The following is a 15,395-nucleotide window of genomic DNA, read 5'->3' on the forward strand; positions in this document are numbered from 1 at the left end:
TACGCCCCATAAAGTTAAATATTTTAAATTCTAACCACACCATTAAACGTTACTGTAAATTTTGACTTTCTAAAACATCACATATATATATATTTGAGTTATCGATATACAACTTCCTAAATGATCACATCAAATTCCAAACCACGCAATAAAATTTTAACTTCTTTATAGATTCTCAACAAATTAAATTTCAGTATTTCACATCGTCTAACCACACAAAGTTTAAAAAAACTGTGTCTTAATTTGTTCTGCCATCAACTGTTAACACTTTCAGTTAGACTTAAATCAACGATAAATGCTCTTTCACCAACCAAAACTTTTCAATCTATCTGACTTACCCTGAAATAATTGGTAACCATAACCTATAACATCTCTAGCTTAGTTTCTAGTTAACTGGTTTATTCTACGGTTAATTAGGTTCTGATTGTGTAGTTTTGTGGAATTGTAAATCAAAACCCCAATTAAAAAAGAAAGTTTTGTAATACATGGTTTAAATGCGGTGTATATTGTTTTTATAAACCGTTTTCTATTTGGCATGTCGACACGTACTAAAATTAAATTCCCCAAGAGAATTATATATACAAGTAAAACATTCACTTGATATAACGGATGAAACCTAACATTTAAACTAAAACCAACTATATACATATTGACAAAAATAACCAACTATACGTACATAATTGATGTATAACAAATAGTGACCAATAATTGGGTAAGATATTTGAAGACCTTCAATATTAGGAACATGTAAACTTCATGTTCTAATAATGATCTCTTCTCTAAATTGTGCTATTTAACTTTTAATTAGGTCCTAAACTAATCAAACGCTAATCATTCAATGAAGACCAATATCCCTTTTCCATCTGTGTTATCTTCTTTGTTGGGAGTTGGGTTGAAGTCATGACCAAATCCGAGTTGGCAATTTTTTTTGCCTCGTTGTAATATTATTATTCCAAACTTAGTAAAGCTTTCTATCAAATAACAATAATTCACGCAAGTTGCATTTCAAAGCAACCAACCCAATTATATATAGCCCAACCGGATTTAGTATCTTATGGCTTATGAGTTATTGATTAGTCCGGTTATATTGATTTCACAGGTCGAACCGGTCTTGAGCGCCACCAATACGTACCGCCGCTAAAAGGGGAAAGATCCTAATTGTTAAATTAATTAATAGCACTATACACTACGGTTTGTTTTCCAGCAAACCCCACGTTTTAATACGGTGTTAGTCAAATAATTAAGTCTTAATCCGAATCAGATCAAGATGATAATTGAAAAGCATCCCTAACAAACCATGTGGTGGCATTCTGGGTTATCACTAATTAAAACTTAGGGGAGAGTAACGAGAGTTAGACCACAAAATATTAGAACGAATCCATCAACGTGAAAACCTTACAAGTGATATGTCTTCTTATGACCTATAATTAAAATTTCTCTCAATTATTTCCGGCAAATATATGTGTCAACTGAATTTGTTCACGCACGCTGTTTCTGTTCTTATGTTTAATGTTTTGTTGTCTGCCAAATAAATGATAATGCATGGCCAATGGCATGGGATGGCTTGTGAAAAAAGTGGACCTTAGTTTCTTAACGCGCAACCCATTATTTATTTTCTGAGAAAAAAAAAAAAAAAAGAAATAAATTATGATAATCATCAAGATGGTATGAGGTTTTGAAGCAACTAAATCTAAGATTAAAATTTGGTATGGTTCTATAACATAAAAACAACATAAAGGCAGTAAAATTTGGTAATACGGTAATGAATCACGATTCGTTTATACTTTGGGTTGGTTATTTTTTAAGGTTTAAGAATATTATTGTTTATGTTTTTTGGAAAAAATTATTGTTTCAAACAAAAAACGTCACCAAAATATAGGCATATACAAATATTTCTACCACAATTTATGGTTCATTCAGTTTTTATTTTATTTTGCTCTAGCTATTTAGTCTCGCTGATTTATGAAGAAGTCGCTATTAGAAAGTTCACTTTTAAAAGGGAGATTATCACCCTCATCTCATTCTCGATTTATAAACACAAGGAAATGTAAAGTATCTTTTATTTATTTGTTTTTTTTTCTATTTTCTTTCATGTATTTAACTCGTAAAAATAATAAAAATAATGTGACAAAAACGTAAATAGACAGGGAAAAAATAAAGAATGAGATGAGTGATAATTTAGTTAATGTGTTAGGGCATTAAGCAATGAGACACGAGTGCTAATCAAACCCCTAAACACTTTCTCACTTTCGCATTCGATTTCACGGATCGAATTCTCCAACTCCATCATCTTCTTCATCAAACTCTTTACTTCCTCGTTCTTCTTCTTGTTTAGACCAACCAAACTCTTCTCCTCGACTTGCTTCAGCTCCTCGATGCCTTCGTCTAGTTTCTCTTTTTTCTCGGACCGTTTCAAGAACCCCATAAACGGCGTCGTTTTAGTGGAACGTAGAGAGAAGTAAACGCCGTTAAAAAGAGCAACGGAAACCAAAACGGTGACTTCGATGACGTCACTTATAACTGACGCTAGCTCTGCGTCACCGTACGTCCCGTTCACGCTGTCCACGTGGCAGAAGTGCTGGTGTTTCGTCTTCGGCTCGCGGATCGACGACGTCAGCTTCGCGATATCTCGCGCGAGAGACCGGCGAGATTTTAGGTACGATGCGATTTTCTCGTCGTCTTTTTTACGGAGAGCGACTTGAGCGGCAGACTGGTGCTCACGGAGGCAGAGGATCGACGTGCGGAAGATACCGTAAGCGTCGACGAACCGGAGAAGGTCTTCTAAAAGATTCTCGAAGAAGACGGGACGGTTACGTATAGATTCTTGGGATTGGGGGAGCTGGAGTATATCGGCGAGCGTTTCTTGAACGTCTTTGAGGAGGGTGAGACCGTCGGTGATCCAGGGGGTGGTGCGGCGGTTAGATTCTCCGGAGAAGGAGAACCAAGATTTGAGCTGGGAGATCTCGTGGTTGACGTGGGAGATTAAGGGATGAGATCGACAGGGTAGACTGATGGATCTTGTGTGGTGAGAGACACGTGGCTTTGAAGGTGGAGATGAACGGCCGCAAGGTTTGTTAGGGAATGAGAGTGATCGCCGGAAAACTCCAACCATTCTCTGAGGAGAGATAGATAGAGAAGAGAAGAGAGAGAGAAGGGTGCTTTGAGTTTTGAAATGATGAAAGAGGAATAAGAAGGGAGAGTTTATATATATACACCGGTGAGGTGCGGTGAGAGTGGGGTTTCGGGCAATTGAAGTATTGAGATGATGTGCACGTGGGATGAGTTCGCTAGCTACTTTTTTTGAGAATAATTGCTTTGTTATTTCCCAACTATATTTTTATTTAGTTCGTTTCAGATATACACTTGTAACCTATTTTAATAATTCTTCAAATTATACACGATAGCTAGTACACCTATGTGTTCTACACTTACATTTACTAGACTATTTGATTATTACCTGGACGTTTGAACAACTTAACATGTTATATATAAAGTAGAGAGCCAAACTCAATACTATATGTCGTTGCCGAACAAGAAAAGAAACTCAAAGTTAATATGTACATACCTACATATAGATTCTAATAAGGTTAAAGGAGCTAGATATCGTTTGTACGTAATAGTTATCTACTTACTATTCTAGGAGTATTTGAGATACTATAACGTGAATGATGAATATATTAATCAGATTTAACGAGTTAAGAGACATAACAAATGTTCCATTTCAAGCGGAGAGGGGACACACGTGGGTTGGCCACCCTAGCTAGAACTAGAACAAATAGAGTAATTCACACTCGGTAGTATCGTATTATGACATAAGTTATAAGTTATATAACTATTTAAATAATCATACTTGAGTCTTCAATAAACTTATTTGGTAGGGGTTTAGACGCGTTAAGACAGATTTGTTTTCACATGGATATGAACGATCATCAACATGAATTGATTAATTAATATGAAGAATATAGATCGGTCTTAAGTCTAATCAAAAATATTTTCTACATTCGGCGAATTGGTTCGTCCAAATAATTTTTTTATATATCAATGAACGTATAATTACGCGGATAAAGTTATAAAACGATAAACAGTAATGAGTCCATTGAAATTTTTAAAAAGATAATCCAACGGCGTTCTCCTCAAAATCATTCAACAAATCTTAAATTACTGGTACCCGGCCTATGTATTCTGCAGTTAACTTATCAGCGGCTGAAAATGATCACATATATTGGGGTATATATCTACGACAGTCAGGCGGTCAAAAAGGTAAATATATAGCTACGACAGTCAGTATTTAAGGTAATGATTAATGAATAATACAGCAAACAAAACTCAAATTTTTTTTACGTCCAATCCAGTAACATGAAAACGTTTTTCAATCGTATTCTTACAGTGTACTATCAAATAATATACTATTTCGCTTTTTTTTTTTTGGTTTTGTTTTGGTGTTTGTTGTTATAGTACTATATTGTATTCTTAGAATGTACATATATATATGATAGTCTATATATTAATTTCCGGTCTTTTATACTAATAAACTGTTACACTTAAGATTATGTGTCTAGTAATTAACAAAGCACGAGGGGTGAGCTGGTACGTGTCAGAGAACGGCAACTCCAACTATGCATCAAAGGATCAAAAATCACGGTTTTCTTGTTTACGACACTTCACTTTGTCCTACCACGATCACGAAAAAAGAGAGATGTAATTATATAATCTGAACTATCCCTTAAATCGATATTTTACTTAAAATAAGCATTAGATAATTAGGTAGTGCAAGCGTGTGGACTTTTAAAATGAGTAATTCGGCGTAGATCCACAAACATCATCAAGGGTACCTTACTTAACGCTAATAGATTTTTTTAAAAGCATGTGACTTGATATCTGGATTTAATTGCAACTAACTTTGAAATGAAATGTGAGGAGCCACAGACTCTGTGATCGGATTTCCGAGATAACTCTCGATTCAAGTGTTTTAGATCCACATGATCATGTTTTCAGTTATATTGATTACTTATATATTTCTTTTTGTGTGGTGAAATTGAGATTGATGGTTATGAATAATAATGATATATGTCTTTATTTGGAGAATATACCATTAATATACTTGACTAACTGGATGTTGAGAGCTTGCCCGACAATTCAGTTTTGCTAGTATACATTTACGAAGATCCATCGTTTTCAACTGAAGTTCTATTCGTTCGGTATTTTCATGGTTTAGCTAGCATGTTTACTTTGCATAATTGCATGTACTGAACGCATTAATTTTTATCTTCAGAAAAACTTTGTTTTCATTGAAGGGGTTATGTTCATTGTCGTTTTAACGTTATTTTTCAGTTTTCACACATATAGATAGTAGTATAGATAAAACTGAAAATTTAATCAAAAAATTCATATTGAAAAAAATTAAACGGAGGTGGTATGAAATAAGCTAACTGAAACCAAAACATAATACATGCTTGATGAAAATAGTAGACGTACGGCTAAGGTATATAGTATATTCGCAATCGTATCTTTTCCTCGCGTGATGTGCCGAGATTCCAACCCATCTGCCAAATGCAAGGTCACGTGATGAGCTGTTAGATAACTTAGTTATATATAGATATATCGATGTATATAACTTGGTTGGCCCGTCTTCCAAACCCATAGGAAAAAACTTCAGTAGTAAAAATCATTTAATTCGTTAGAGAGTTTGTACATGTAATGAAGCGTAAAAAGCTGTATGCAAATCTGCACTAGTGGAAGATATCGAATCCTGTAACAGGTTCAAGTTACGAATAGATTTGGTGCTTCCTCCATGTGGTATAGATTACATCTATAGAAAGAGCCTCTCTCCATATTTATCTATTTTGATATATTCTGTTTCCCACTGAATACAGAAAAGGAAGATTTTGGTTCAGCTCAAATATCAATGTACGCTAATTGAATTCCACTTCCATAGTTTGCTTTGTTTTTCATTTTATTGTTGAAATACTATTTCTCAAACCAAACAAAAAATGAAAAACATTAGAAAAGAAAGGAAAATTTTTGTTAGTGAATTAAGTTGGGCCTAAAGCCCGATATGTTCTAGTTGGGCCGTAAGCCTAACGTGCAAATCTGTTCGGAGGCGGGCGCTTCCCATTTAACGGCCACTCCTCTCATATTTTCAAACTCTTCCACACATCTCCTCGAATCCAAACCTCCGACTCGTTTCCTCGCACGTGCGAGTTTTTCTCCGGCTGTCTCGTCGAAAATCTTTTCCCAACCTTTCTCCCATTCCCCGTGTGCGTCGCACAGCTCCACCGTCTCGTTTTCCCACTCCGTCCAGCTCCACTCTCTGTTCAGTTTTCCCATCACTTCCGCCACGCATGAGCTGTTGCACGCCACCGTGCAAGGACGACACTTGGCACCACTCAGCGGTCCTCGGCTAGAAAGTGCCACCACGGGAACTCCGTAGTTAGAAGGAGGGAAATCGTAGGTCCGATCAGTCATGATGCAGAAAGGGAGAGGTCTAGTGACGTAAGGGACACGGTGAGTTGTGAGCTGAGCCTTGAAGGCGGACTCGGAGTTGAGATGAATTAACCCGGCTGAGTCGAGGTCTGGAATTAGGGAAAGGCGAGAGAGAGCTACCGTTGAGGTGTTGAGATCGCCGACACCGAAGCGGTCATTGAGGCCACCGTAGGAGGATCCAGGTGGGACTAGGTACTTACCTGGTATGAAGTAATCTGGTTCGAGCGGGTCAGACCAGTAACCATCAACACGGGTACGGACTATCCAGTCGTATGTGAAGTTATTCTCGTTTTGGTATGCCTTAATCATGGTGATACAGCCTTCTACGAGGTTAAAGTACTGTAACAAGCCCTGTCATTGACACCAAGAAGAACCAAATAGATGAGAAAAAATCCATTAAAAAAGAGCAAACTACCAGATGCTAAACAAATATTTTGTAATTCGTGTATGTATTATATATACCGGAATCAGATTTTCTAAAAAAATAATATACGAGTCACGTTTATAACCATTATTATTTTCAAGTGAGAAATTTTTTAAATATAAATATCTAATTATATATACTAGGTACACGTTTATAACCACAATACACTAAAAAGCCTCCGGATTCACATCATCACGCCACACATTAACATCATCATGTCACGCATTAACCATTCACAAAAAAAGTATTACCATAACTTAAAAAATGCCAAATAGAACAGGATGCGAGTTATATTTACAGCCCCATATATGTAAATCACAAGCTGTCAACTTAATCAATATCTTCTTTATGTGGAAACATGGGTCCCGAAAAGGTAAGGGGTCAATTTTCAATCTCGGACTAGGAGGACTACAACATTGCGAGTTGCTAGATAATGGAAATTTCCAAGAAATCATCATTTGAATTTTCAACCTCATACTAACTATAGAATCCGAATCAAGAAAGATGCATTAACCCATACATCACAAGTGTAGTCAACAATTAAATAATATCACAACCATAACATAATTAATGTCATCCGTTTTGTCTTTTGAAACGCCATTTTTGACCGCAATTAAGTTAGTATAAACTAACGAGATAGAAAAAGAATATAGGAGTATTATATAGGATGAGAATTGATGATGCCACCAATACCAAACCCATCATCAAACAAAAAATCCTTCACATGAGTAACGTACAGATCAAGAAACGGTTGCACCAACCCTAAACCTCTCCAACTAAACGGACCCCCTCTCGACCACTTTTCTTATCCATAATTCTATATTTCCGAATTTAAATTCCATTAATTAATTCAAAGTTAGTGAAATTTTTTTTTAAAAAGGTAAGCTAGTTATAAGAGTTGATAACTTTCATGACTAAATTCAATGGTAAATAAATTAAAAGAGTTTGATGATCTAAATTACCTTAATGCCATTAGGCGAATTCATGGGTGTGAGGACTCGAACCATCGGCTCAGTCTCATTAATCGGCTTAGGCTCAAAGATACGAACCCAAGCGAGCCTCGGTGCGTCCTTAAGGAACCGAAGTTTAAACGAGTTTTTATCGAGAGGACTATTAAGAAACAATTCCGCATTAGGATAAACCCTCAAGATCTTCTCCATAATCGATGGTCCGGTTAGCTCGAACCGCCTTGCTCCTCCTACCAAACACACGGCGATCTTAGAATTCACCAACTCCTCCCTCTTCCTCCTCCGCCGTTGGTTTACGTCTTCAAGGTTCGAATCGGATAATTCGACGGTGAAATCAGAGGTTTCGGTTGTGACGGTTAGGGTACGAGTGTAGATTAGGTTACGAAGAGGGGCAAGAGTTGGGAAAGGATCAAGGGTGAGAGAAGAGAAAGAGATTAAGAGGAGGAGGGAGAGAGAAGGTATTATGAGGAGGAGGAGAAGACGACGATCGACGTCGGAGATTCTTTTGGCAACGTACATGACGGCGGCGTGAAGTGATCGTAATTCGCCCTAATCTGAGAAATAACCACCGTGGAGAATGTTCAAACACGTTTCATTTGCCGAAAGAGAGAGAGAGATAGATGTGAATGTGTATACACCAGTCTTTGTGTATATAATTTTTATTTTTTTTCTTTTGTTTCAAAACTTGTGGAGTGATACGGAGTGGCGCTGGTTTGTTGGGGTGGAAGGTGAAATCAACATTAAGCGTGGGTTTGGTTTTGCTTTTTCTCTGTTTCTTTTTTGTTTTTGTTTTTGTTTTTCTTTGGGAGGAAGATACAATATGTAGTTATATGTATAAAGAGTATAAACCGATGAATTAATTAGGTTTATACGCACTGGTTACGTTTGAAAAGAAATGGTATTATTATTGGTTTCTCACGTTTCGTTGTTTACAGTAAAGAATTTTATGAATGTTTTAAATACTTGTTATCAATTCTTACCCATGACTTTACAGAAGTTTTTTGACAAAACAAAACATAAAAATGACTTTACAGAAGTTATACTTGTTTAGTGGTCCTCCTCATCAATTCGAATATAGAAACGTATTACTAGGCGTTTGTAAAATGTGTAGTGTAATTAATTTCTGTTTGATCACCATTAATTGCAGTATTTTTACAAAAATATATTGGGGATGTTGACAAGTATATTCAAAGGATTGATTCTTGAACGACGTGGAGTAAATACATGATGGGTAGTTTGTGTTGCAAGAAAAGTTTTACTTTTTGTTGGTATTTGACAAGAGGAAAAGAAAAGTATTTGTTGTCGTCCAAGAATAGCCTAAATGTATATTCATCGACAAAAAAAGAAAAAGAAAAATAATAATATGACATGTGGGAGCATTGTATATTCATGTGGGAGCATTGTATATTAATTGTATATGTTAACAACATTACCAAAAAAAAATTGTAAATGTTAACAATATGCAGGTCCTTTAATTGTATAAAAATGAGGTTCCAAATTTTGTTTTGGTGAAAGAAATGAGTATATAATAATATTTTCTTTATTTCCCATGAATTTTGTTTTATTATTTTTGGTATTGTGAATATCTGGGTGACAAGATAATATATATGAGTCTATTTACTTATTTTATTTTTTAACATTTGGTTATATATTTAAGGGATTATTTTATGTAAATATATCCTTAAGTATTTTATTATATTTAATTAATGGATCTATATAATCTTTCACATATGCTTATATATTAAATTAATTTATTTAGATATATAGTTAAGTTATTTTATTTAGATCTAAAATTTACAATTTCCTTCTTTTGGGATACAAAAATTATTGCTGTCAACCATAAAATTAGCAGGCTATCATTAATCACTTTCTTACCTTAATGACTCAATTTTGGACAAGCCCTTTTAATGTTAACTAGTGGGTTATATTAATGGGCTTAAATGACTCGATATAGGCCCAATAGTATCATCTGCTCGATTGAAACCAGCAAAATCATCAGAGAGCGAGAGCGGCAAATCGTTGATGATGAAGAGATCTTCTTCCTGAATCCGTAACGTTGAGAAGACAATGCAAGGTGGATCATCTGGTATTGGTTACGGTTTGAAGTATCAGGTAGCTTAGCTCACCCATCGTCTTCGTTTCGGACCACTTTCTTTGTACTACTGCCACTGTGAATTTTGTTGATTTACAGGCTAGATGTATATCGGATGTGAAAGCTGATAAAGATCACACCAGCTTCCTCACTGGAACCCTAAGTTTGAAAGAAGAAAACGAGGTCATCGATCAATTTAGATCTGTGTTTTTTCGTCTCTTGTTGTTTCTGGATCGGAAGATTCTGATTTGTTGATATTTTTATTTTAAAAGGTTCATCTGCTTCGTTTGTCATCTGGTGGATCTGAGCTGTTATGTGAGGGTTTGTTCTCTCATCCTAATGAGATTTGGGACCTTGCTTCTTGCCCTTTCGATCAACGCATCTTCTCTACTGTCTTCTCCACTGGTAATTGAATTCTCATTACTATCTCGAAATTGCTAATTTTGTGAGTTGATTTGATGGTAATCTCAGGAATTGAAACTATGATTCGTCTCAGCATTTGTATTTAGTTGAAAATAAAAAATCATGTTTTGGTCAAACCACACAGCTCAGAGACTTACAATGTTCTTTTCATTTTAAAGGCGATTCATTTGGAGCAGCGGTGTGGCAGATTCCTGAGCCATATGGTCAATCGAATTCTTCAACATTGGAGTGTGTTGCTTCCCTTGATGCACATGTTGGTAAGATTAATTGGTGAGTTCATGCTTTACTGTTTCCAACAGTGTGTATCTACTGAGTCTGGTAGTCCCGAAGTCTTAGAATGTGTTGCTTTTATAGTTTTATTATCCTCATTTTCATGAAGTCTCTATTTCCTTGTTGTGGAAACAGCGTTCTTTGGTGTCCCTCTGGAAAATCAGACAAGTTAATCAGCATGGATGAACAAAACCTTGTCTTGTGGAGTTTAGACTCTTCAAAAAAAAGTGCTGAGGTGATTTTAGCTACAAAGAAGGGAGAGAAAAATAAAACTCTCTGAATCATATATGGATCCTGTGTTTATAGACCACTTTGAGGTACTTTCTGCTTAATAGCTTTTTGACTAATTATAGGTTTTATCTAAGGAGTCGGCTGGGATGCGTCATTCTTTATCTGGTGGAGCATGGAATCCACATGATCTGAATTCTGTTGCAGCGACTTCTGAATCATCTATCCAGTTTTGGGACTTACGGACTATGAAGTATGTTATCATTTGTTCCTCTCCCATGTTCCCATGAAAGTTATATTATTGTATTCCTGCATGCGCATCTAGCGGGTTTCACTTAATCAATCAATAGTCTTTTACTTTTTGGGTTCCAAAATATTAACCATTATGTTGAGTTTAATATGTTTGCAAATTTACAGGAAGGTTAATTCTATCGAACGTGCCCATGTACGGAATGTTGATTACAATCTCAAGAGGGAACATATACTCGTAAGACTTTACTCTGTTTGTAAATATTGTAATTGCTTCTCAACCAATGCAAACAAAGAGCTTTATAAAAAAAAGAATAAAACTGTACTCCACAGGGAGAAAACAAACTGTTTATATATACATTGCAAATGGGAAGGAACAAGGAAGTACTTATCTCATTTCATGTGATAAATTATAATCATGGCTAGAATGTTTGTTCTGAAAGAAAGTGGATCCACTATATTACAGATACGGTATCAGATGTTTGTCTTTATGCATTGGACTGTCGATTATGTAGGTCTCTGCAGATGATGAATCTGGCATACATATCTGGGATCTTCGGAAGGCCAAGGTTCCTGTGCAAGAGCTCCCTGGTCATACACACTGGTAACTGAAGCTCTATTTTCATCAATGGATTTTTTTTTTCCATCAATAGTTCTGCTACACATGCACACAAATCCGATGCTTTGGACCTGGGATTTGTTTCTAGCGTGATCGTTCTTTCGGGAAAATATTGCAGGACATGGGCTGTCAGGTGTAACCCTGAGTATGAAGAGCTAATTCTGGTACTCATTTTCTCCTACCTATTCCTTCTTAGCACAATCAGACGGTTCTGTAATAGACTATAAGATGAAGTGTTCTGGATCAGTAGCGATGATACTTTTACCTGTCCAAAAGTTATTTCGTTTCTGTACTAGAGGCTAAAAGTTGATGATTCGAAAACATGTTCTGTCAAAGCGTTAGTTTCTGATTAAGTTAACCAACACAGAGCGTTGGAACAGACTCAGCTGTCAACTTGTGGTTTGCTTCAGCATCTAGTGAGAAGAAAACCTCAGAAAGGTTAATTTCTCTGTAATCGCACCCTATGATATGCATTCTTCCTACTTTGTTTTGACCTTTTATTATGATGCCGATGTTGTACAGCCCAGTGGAAGCCTCGCGTCTGCGTGTGAATCCGTTGCTTAATTCTTATACTGACTACGAAGACAGTGTCTATGGTAAATGCTCTTGGACCAAACTGAGTTTAGTAACAATTCTCTTCCACTTAAAATTCCTAAAATTACTAAAATAATTGCTCTCACAGGACTCGCTTGGAGCTCGCGTGAGCCTTGGATTTTTGCGTCATTGTCATATGACGGGAGGGTAAGCAACTTTGCTTAAAACCTAAAGAACTTTGGAGAACTAAGAAATAAACCATTTGTTGCGCCAATTATAAAGAACTCAAAGCAGTTTGGAGAGTCCATCTTATAATTTTGGTGTTGGCTTATGTTAGGTTGTGATCGAATCCGTCAAGCCGTTCCTGCCAAGAAGATAGGTACGTGCACTCAATCGAAGAAAGGCTTCAGAGGAAAAGCTCACTGCCATATGTTATCATTTTATACAAATTTTGAATTGATAACAATGATCACATCACTACAACTGTTGAACTTTTACTAGCGTCTCTGTTCATCTCTCTCTAATCACTATATCTACTTTATGTTAAATGATACGAAGAGTCTCACTTGAAAGCGGTGAGAAGTAAGACCCTTACGAATATGTAAAAAAGCACACCTCGTAGGCTCGTAGATATATACTTTGGTCTACAAGAAGAAAATATTCAAATAAGTAATCACCAGTAAGTGTAATTTCTTGTCATAATGCTACATATTCCGTTCTTTTTATATAGCTACATCTCTGGTAAAGCCATGATTCCGAATATTGCTAAAACATGACCCCAAAAAATTGATATTTTCTCAGATCCTGGTAAACAAAACGATGCTCTATAGCGCGGTTCTATGTACATGAGTCATCAGATGCAAAATGGTGACAACAAGGCCCAGCCCCAAGGTTGGAAAACCTGCTGTCAAGTGTCCAAGCAGAGGAGAGATTCAGTTGTAATGATGTGAATCTACCTAGTCTGATAGCATTTCTTCAAGCTCAGGCTCATCAGAGGTAGATGGATCATCGTAATCTAAACTTGTCCCGTTGTATAATCCTCTGTCCTGAAGATCACTCTGTTCTTCCTCATAGTCTGGCTCCGACCAATCTGGCTCATCCTCTTCGGTTTGATCATCATTGGTTACTGTTACTGCTGCTTCTTTACTTGTATATTTGTTTTTCTTTCCAAGTTTTCTAGATTCTACTTGCGCCTTTGCCTTAGCCTCTGTATCTTCGCATATGCACGTGGATGGGTTCTCGTGAAATTCACCTCTACCTGCTCTTACTTCCTTTGGCTCTCCCATGAACCCTCTCTGAAACGAACGGACTCTAGTCGAAAATTCCTCCCACGTTGTGTTCTCTTTGTTCATGAATAATCTGTAAAGCTTTTTTGCATTTGGCCTAACAGTGGGTTTATGTCCAAAGTATCTCCTGCAAATTTCATATAACCAAAAAAGCTTAAACCTTTGCACTTGTATCAAAGAAACATTTTGAATTGGTTTCAACCTAGCATTTGCATCAAAGAGACGAACCGGAAATGAATAAGAAGGAANTCTGTTCTTCCTCATAGTCTGGCTCCGACCAATCTGGCTCATCCTCTTCGGTTTGATCATCATTGGTTACTGTTACTGCTGCGTCTTTACTTGTATATTTGTTTTTCTTTCCAAGTTTTCTAGATTCTACTTGCGCCTTTGCCTTAGCCTCTGTATCTTCGCATATGCACGTGGATGGGTTCTCGTGAAATTCACCTCTACCTGCTCTTACTTCCTTTGGCTCTCCCATGAACCCTCTCTGAAACGAACGGACTCTAGTCGAAAATTCCTCCCACGTTGTGTTCTCTTTGTTCATGAATAATCTGTAAAGCTTTTTTGCATTTGGCCTAACAGTGGGTTTATGTCCAAAGTATCTCCTGCAGATTTCATATAACCAAAAAAGCTTAAACCTTTGCAATTGTATCAAAGGAACATTTTGAATTGGTTTCAACCTAGCATTTGCATCATTTGCATCAAAGAGACGAACCGGAAATGAATAAGAAGAAGATGTTTCAGTACCTCCTCCCAGCCAATATCTTTGCCATATTGCCATTGTTGTTGGTTACAAATACGTCGCTTTCGTCACAAACAAGGAAGTCGAGAGCAGCCATTCTAGAAGAGTATGAAGCAAACGGTTCTAACTCTTCCTTTGTAGCTATAGTGTCTTTTGAATAGAAGTGTGGAAAGAGTGCTTTCAGAGGAGCTAAAGATTCTTCTCCTCCATATACTTCACCAGACGCAACATATATGTGAACATCACTGCCATATCCCAAAGCTCTAAGCATCAGTCCCACTTCTTCTGGAGTTAGCGGACATCTTCCTTGTCGCCTTTGTTTATCTGGGTTGTTAATCTGCCACAAAATTTCAAATACAGTCACTAATAGCTAGTTAATATACAACTGTGTAATTTCCAAAATAACTACAGAATAGGCATACATGTAATGTTTTCCATCTCCTTCTGATTGCTGCAAGTTCTCTCTTTTCCTTATCACCACCACCATAATAGCATCCCGAGAATGCAAGCATATCAGGTTCAAACCTGTGACGAAGTCATTATTGTTTGCGTCAAGACATTCTCTAGTATGTGTACTTTCAACATGGATAAGTAGAATATTTTAAAGATTTCTTGTAGATTAGAATGCCAAATGGGAAGGAGTTTCTAAAGGAACTCCAAGATACAACTAGCTCTATCAGATAAGAGCATCGACTCTACCAAAAAAGAAGTAAGATAAGAGCATTGACCACAGGATGCTTGAACTAAAAGTACCAAAGCCATGCTAAGAGTTTTCAGCTGTGCTATATGTTAGTAGTTCTCCCCAGTACATTTCCCTTGTTCAGTAACAGTGTAAAATAAAGAAATATCAGGATATAAGGTGAATGGTGGTCTACCTTAGGTGTAACGCAATGAAGTGTTTGCTCCTCAATCGCATGCGCCGGACCAATTCATTGCCCATTGTAAGTATAGGATCAGTGAACTTTAGAGCATGGTAATTTACTCTACATCTTAGCTTTTGCAAGTCATCGCTCAACTTGTTTGAAAGTCTATAGTCAAATTTGTTCAGTTGAACTGCCTGAATCATACAGACAAAAG

At 36.6% G+C, this 15,395-nt stretch overlaps 4 protein-coding genes across 4 annotated transcripts; 1 reads left to right on the forward strand and 3 right to left on the reverse strand.

Annotated features, from left to right (window-relative positions):
* On the reverse strand, window positions 2,156-3,168 carry LOC104702382. The gene has a single exon (XM_010418233.1). The coding sequence runs from the start codon at window positions 3,110-3,112 to the stop codon at window positions 2,183-2,185; it is 930 nt and encodes a 309-aa protein (XP_010416535.1). The 5' UTR covers window positions 3,113-3,168; the 3' UTR covers window positions 2,156-2,182.
* On the reverse strand, window positions 5,869-8,572 carry LOC104702383. Its single transcript, XM_010418234.2, has 2 exons — window positions 7,870-8,572; window positions 5,869-6,834 (listed from the first exon to the last, which is right to left on the reverse strand). The coding sequence occupies exons 1-2, from the start codon at window positions 8,392-8,394 to the stop codon at window positions 6,061-6,063; spliced, it is 1,299 nt and encodes a 432-aa protein (XP_010416536.1). The 5' UTR covers window positions 8,395-8,572; the 3' UTR covers window positions 5,869-6,060.
* Window positions 9,856-12,814, forward strand: LOC104702384 (WD repeat-containing protein DWA2). Its single transcript, XM_010418235.2, has 13 exons — window positions 9,856-9,987; window positions 10,067-10,150; window positions 10,240-10,372; window positions 10,549-10,660; window positions 10,796-10,895; window positions 11,014-11,141; window positions 11,306-11,375; window positions 11,653-11,741; window positions 11,875-11,920; window positions 12,124-12,194; window positions 12,279-12,352; window positions 12,439-12,497; window positions 12,628-12,814. Exons 1-13 carry the CDS (start codon window positions 9,943-9,945, stop codon window positions 12,667-12,669), a joined length of 1,053 nt encoding a protein of 350 aa, XP_010416537.1. The 5' UTR covers window positions 9,856-9,942; the 3' UTR covers window positions 12,670-12,814.
* LOC104704911 (uncharacterized protein At1g04910-like) lies at window positions 13,247-15,380 on the reverse strand. Its single transcript, XM_010420918.1, has 5 exons — window positions 15,194-15,380; window positions 14,741-14,843; window positions 14,324-14,655; window positions 13,801-14,181; window positions 13,247-13,703 (listed from the first exon to the last, which is right to left on the reverse strand). The coding sequence occupies exons 1-5, from the start codon at window positions 15,256-15,258 to the stop codon at window positions 13,247-13,249; spliced, it is 1,338 nt and encodes a 445-aa protein (XP_010419220.1). The 5' UTR covers window positions 15,259-15,380.

This window comes from Camelina sativa, chromosome 7 (genome assembly GCF_000633955.1).
Source record: "Camelina sativa cultivar DH55 chromosome 7, Cs, whole genome shotgun sequence".
NCBI classification, from domain to species: Eukaryota; Viridiplantae; Streptophyta; class Magnoliopsida; order Brassicales; family Brassicaceae; genus Camelina; species Camelina sativa.

What these genes read in the sequence shown, in the direction of transcription:
- LOC104702382 (XM_010418233.1), bottom strand. Translation starts at nt 3,112, where the DNA reads ATGGTTGGAGTTTTCCGGCGATCACTCTCATTCCCTAACAAACCTTGC.
- LOC104702383 (XM_010418234.2), bottom strand. Translation starts at nt 8,394, where the DNA reads ATGTACGTTGCCAAAAGAATCTCCGACGTCGATCGTCGTCTTCTCCTC. An exon ending in ATTCGCCTAATGGCATTAAG is followed by an intron (nt 6,835 to 7,869) that starts GTAATTTAGATC and finishes TGTCAATGACAG; the next exon opens with GGCTTGTTACAGTACTTTAA.
- LOC104702384 (XM_010418235.2), top strand. Translation starts at nt 9,943, where the DNA reads ATGCAAGGTGGATCATCTGGTATTGGTTACGGTTTGAAGTATCAG. An exon ending in GTTACGGTTTGAAGTATCAG is followed by an intron (nt 9,988 to 10,066) that starts GTAGCTTAGCTC and finishes GTTGATTTACAG; the next exon opens with GCTAGATGTATATCGGATGT. An exon ending in TGGGACTTACGGACTATGAA is followed by an intron (nt 11,142 to 11,305) that starts GTATGTTATCAT and finishes GCAAATTTACAG; the next exon opens with GAAGGTTAATTCTATCGAAC.